Consider the following 5,018-nt stretch of genomic DNA (forward strand, 5'->3'; position numbering starts at 1 on the left):
AGTAGCTTTGCTCTGTTCACACTTAGCAAGCTGTATTTTAATACTGAGAGGGACGGATTCCATTGCTCTTATTCATGTTGAGTTGCAGTCAGTGGAACTAATTGTTGAATAAGGTATGCTCAGCATGAGAATGGGTGATGGAATCTAGCCCAGATGGAAATAGCTTTTAAACTACTGCTGTTTTAGAGAGCAGCCATCTCAACATCGGCAAATCCAGCATGTTGGTAAAAGTGCTTTGAGCCACTCTTCTGGCACATTGCAGTACTCTTATAGATGAATACAGGGGTTGTTTTAAAGTGGTTGTGTGTCCCCCCTCCACTAATGTTGAATCCCATTAACAAAAAGATTGGGAAAGCATCTACATTGTAATTGTGTGTCCCGTGTTACACCACCAACAGAAAGTAGGTGGGCTTTGCAGAAATTGCTATTCAACTGCAGCTGTGTATTAACAGCAGAGTTTACAGAAAATGTTTCATTGTGCAGTGTTTTTGTAGTAATGAAGTTTTCCGGCATTTATTTTCACTCTGTGGCATACTCTTCCATCAAACTTTCTTGCATGAAGAAAAGTACTGGTGAAGTTTTGTATACATATGCAAAATCTCTTGGAGAATAATACCAGCATACTTGGCTGGTGAATTGAGGAATAAAATGGAGAGGCAAAGAACCATTTGTAACATTGAACTGAATTTATTTTCAAGAATAGGAGTATCACTTACAGTATTACATGAAAGTGTGAGACAATCTTTCAATGAATCAAACCCCAATTGCATAAAAGATGTTGTGTATAGCGACAAAAAAAAAAAAACCCTAGCTGCAGGTAGCTGATCTAGCCAGTTGCTCTTCTTAAGTGACCTTGGGAGCCAGGGTACAAAAAGCAAGGCACTCCTGCAGGAGACGAAGGAAAAGAATTTGGACACCTCTGAACTTTAACCAAACTGGCTAATACTGCCCCAACTGAAAGGCAAAACTAATGAGTGGCCACTCTCTCTGATGCAATACTAGTTAAGTGTGCTGCTTTTTCGCTAGGATCTTATGCCTCTACTTGGGACCAAATAGGGAATACAAGAAATAGCAGGAGTAGAATAGTAATACCATAATTGAGCTAGCTGAAATAGGGGTCTGTATGAAAACTAAAGCAACCATCCTAGGTTAAGTCTGGACAGAGCCCTAGAGCTAGTGTCTTGTGACACTTGCAAAATATGCAATAGAACCTGTAAAGATCTCAGCTAATGAAAACTCCTAATTTATCTCTCATCTGTTTTCTGACAATGAGAAAAGCCAACTAGGCACATAACTGTAGAGAAAACCAGCATGTTTTCTTATTCCCAGTGTTGCATCCTTCATCCTGAAGAAGTAGATTACTCATCCTGATACGTAAATTATTTTGACTACTTATTTAAATTGCTACTATGATAGAAATAAGAAAACTTTGTTTTAAACCAAGTCTTTTTAAAAACAAGTTCATTATGCTAGTATACTTGTTAGTAATGTAAAATATCTAATATATATATTCAGGAATATAAAATATTCAGGAATATAAAACTAAATATTTGGATTTCCTGCCACATAAAACTTTTCTTGTACTAAAGCTGCAGTGGTTTCTTTTTTTTAATAAAAATTATATATACTGTTAAAAATTTGCACTAAATAATCCTGTTAATCATTTAAAACAGAAAAGAAGTTTAAAAGCTTTTGGCTTCTAGGAAGAATTGCATAGATTAGGTGTGACTAGTGCTGACAATCTAGGTAGCTGGCAACCTTGCTAACATTTAAACAAAATAATGGTATGGGCTAGATTTTGACTCAATAGAGGATGAGGGGGCAGGGTGTAAAACAGGAGTGATACAGGATCATGTCTCCTGAGTTCTGGTCCCAATTCCACCCTCTGTAAAAGTTTGCCTTAGGAACTGCCCCATAGCAGCCACAGCATTAAAGGCCCTCCCTGCCCTGCTTCACTTTTGCTCCTGTCCCATCGTTACACTGTGGCAGCATTGTAGTGCAGTGTATAGTTGCATATATTGGCCCTATGCCATTTCTGTGCTGGGAAGATTCTCTCTGGGGTCGCTTCAGACCTTCTGCAGCTCCTGTGCACTGCTGCAGAGGCTGGCAGGGGCTGCAGTGATCACTAGACTCTGGCTCTATGCTTGTTCTGAACTCTTTCTGCAACCGGTCCATGAAGTAATCCCCAAGACTATTTCTGCCATCTTGGGAACAGTCAAGCCTGCGAGCATTGGTGAGTAGATCTCCCATTAGCTTGATCTTCCGGATTTTGGGCGCAATAAATTGCTTCTTCATAGTGCTTGCACTATGAGGGTCTGCATTTTCAACACTCAGGGCATAAAGCTCTTCAAAATATCGTAGCATAGTTTTCCACTGTACCATTGCTAATTCCAGGGCTTTCATCAGACCGACTGCATAATCACAGTTTGGTTTCTAAAAACAAAGACAGAATTGTATTTATTCAGAAGAGTTGATCTTACTGTATTCATCAGTGGTTTCCTGCAACTTAATCTGGTGCTCCAAACAAGTTGTATTAGGATTTTGCAACAACTCCTAGTTTAGAGCATCTGTTTTTTACAGAGTGCCATAGCTGTGATCACACACAGGTAGCAGGGGCCAAGCACTTTTTCAAGGAATGGATTTAGATAGCAGCAGCTATGTCTGAGGAGCATTCTTACACCAGGAAACCCAATCACAGAATGGCTGGGGTTGGAAGGGACCTTAAAAAATCATCTCATTCCAATCTCCTGCTGTGGGCAGGAACACCTTTCACTTGACCAGGCTGCTCAAAGCCCCATCCAGCCTGGTCTAGAACACTCTCAGGGATGGGCCATTCACCACTACTCCGGGCAACTTGTTCCAGTGTCTCCCCACCCTCATAGTAAACAGGTTCTTCCTAATCTAAATCCACCCTCTTTCAATTAAAAATTCTTATCCCTAATCCTATCACTGCACTCCTTGAAAAAGAGTCCCTCCCTCTATTTCCTGTAGGCGTCCTTTAAGTACTGAAAGGCCACCCTAAGGTCTTCCCCATTTCAAACTGACAATTTAGAAAGATTTTCACAATGGCCTTTTTACTTTCTACAGATTAACAACTGCTATGATGGACCAAAAAAGAGCATTCTGTATTAACTATTTACAGAAAACTAATTTGGTAGAGGAGAATCAGCTCCTTGGTCTTAAATAAATGAGGTGGGTTATTTTTTTCCCTGAAAACTTTGAGTTATTCTTTTGCAACTGTGCACCTGTGCAAGCCCAAGTTAAATCTGTAGTTCACATTCTGTCCTGAGCTGTGCTTTAGCAAATCAACTACTGCCTCAAGCTGGATGTTTCTTCTACCTCCTTCCTTACCACCTTTCTTACGTGCTAATCATGTCTAGGCTTCTACTTAGTGTGAAGGAGACAAGTGGGCTGTTTCAGCACAGTTTAAGGAGTCTCATAATCCGTTACAGCACACTGGAAACATCAGTGTCCAGCTGAGTAAAAGGAAAGGAGAATACTGTTCATATTCTTTTGGGCTAGAATGCAACCACATAGTGTTAGGACTGTTATGTCTGACAGTTTCTAAGCATCGCAATCAAGAACAAAACCGTGTACACTAATATGTCAGGTAAATTATAGCTGGAAATCTCATAATGGATGAATGCAGAGATCTGAAGTACCAACAATGTAATTCGATAAGGTAAATGGACTGCAGCTGCTTGAAAGCTTGCTGTCTACTACCCACCTGGATGGTTTTAGAACAGTAGTGGCCTCCTCTTTCTTGCTGATACTTCATCAATGCCTCTGCGGCTTTTCTCTCTTCCAGAGCTTGATGCAAGAAGAACTTTGAAATATTTGGTAGAGCCACATGTGACTGATCAAAATATTCACCCTAAGCACACAAAACAAGAGCGTTAAGATTTGCTGGAGATGGGACTCGCAGAAGAATGTGGCTTTATTAGAACTTTGGAGACCTTAATCCAAAGGTTACAAATTTCTACAATGAATGAAGTAAGTAGTTATGGCCTGAAATAAAAAATCTCTGTACTTCTACTAGAACTCCTGCCCTGTAATACTGGATAGGCAACTGTAGTACTGATGTTACTCTCTCAGTAGCAGTCAGAGATCCTCAAAATGTTTTATTTATGAGTGGTTAGCATGTGTGTGTTTTGTAATTGTGTTTTGTCTAGGGTTTTTGTTTTGTTTTTTAAACATACTCGCAGTACAGGGAGCATAAAATTTATCCCTGCAGGTCAGCATTCCAGTCAAAAGTTAGCTTTCAAAGGTATGAGAAAGATGATGTAAATACCAAAAAGAGAACAAGCATAACTTCGTATCTATTTATCAGCTTCGTTATGGATGTTATTCCAAAATGATGAATACTGCTACTTAACTGTTCTGTATACACCTTCATTATACGTAGCTCATGCCTAGGAAGGCATGTCAGGAAGGACATTGACCTGTTGGAGCAAGTCCAGAGGAGGGCCCCCAAGTTGATTAAAATTTTTCCTATGAGAAAAGGCTCAGAGAATTGGGATTGTTCAGCCTGGAAAAGAGAAAGCTTCAGGGTTACCTAACTGTTGCCTTCCAATAGCCTACAAGAAAGATGGAGAGAGCAGGTAGTGACAGGACAAGGGGGAATGACTTCAAACTGAAAAAAGGAGAGGTTTAGATTACATATTAGTAAGAAATTCTTTACTGTGAAGGTAGTGAGGCACTGGAACAAACTGCCCAGGAAAGCTATGGATGCCCCATCCCTGAAGTGTTCAAGGTCAGATTGGAGCTCTGAGCAAGCTGGTCTAGTGGAAGGTGTCCCTGGCACGGCACTAGATGATCTTTGAGGTCCTTTCCAGCTCAGGCAATTCTATGATTTCAGAAGTATTACAACCCTAACCCCACTGCAGGCCTTGTTCTGTTCTGTATGGGAAAACAACAACTTTAACTACTGCCATATTTAACTGTGCTAACAGACATATCAGCTCTTACATTAGAAGAGTTTTATCCATGGCATTGCTGTCCCATAAACAGAGTGTATT

The 5,018-nt window shown here is 40.2% G+C and overlaps 1 protein-coding gene across 1 annotated transcript; it reads right to left on the reverse strand.

Annotated features, from left to right (window-relative positions):
* Window positions 1-689: 689 nt before the first annotated feature.
* On the reverse strand, window positions 690-4,396 carry LOC108493343 (ferritin light chain-like). Its single transcript, XM_017806640.1, has 3 exons — window positions 4,292-4,396; window positions 3,728-3,874; window positions 690-2,433 (listed from the first exon to the last, which is right to left on the reverse strand). Exons 1-3 carry the CDS (start codon window positions 4,394-4,396, stop codon window positions 1,930-1,932), a joined length of 756 nt encoding a protein of 251 aa, XP_017662129.1. The 3' UTR covers window positions 690-1,929.
* Window positions 4,397-5,018: the final 622 nt, after the last annotated feature.

This window comes from Lepidothrix coronata, unplaced genomic scaffold (assembly GCF_001604755.1).
Source record: "Lepidothrix coronata isolate B3197 unplaced genomic scaffold, Lepidothrix_coronata-1.0 Scaffold1, whole genome shotgun sequence".
Lineage (NCBI taxonomy): Eukaryota > Metazoa > Chordata > Aves > Passeriformes > Pipridae > Lepidothrix > Lepidothrix coronata.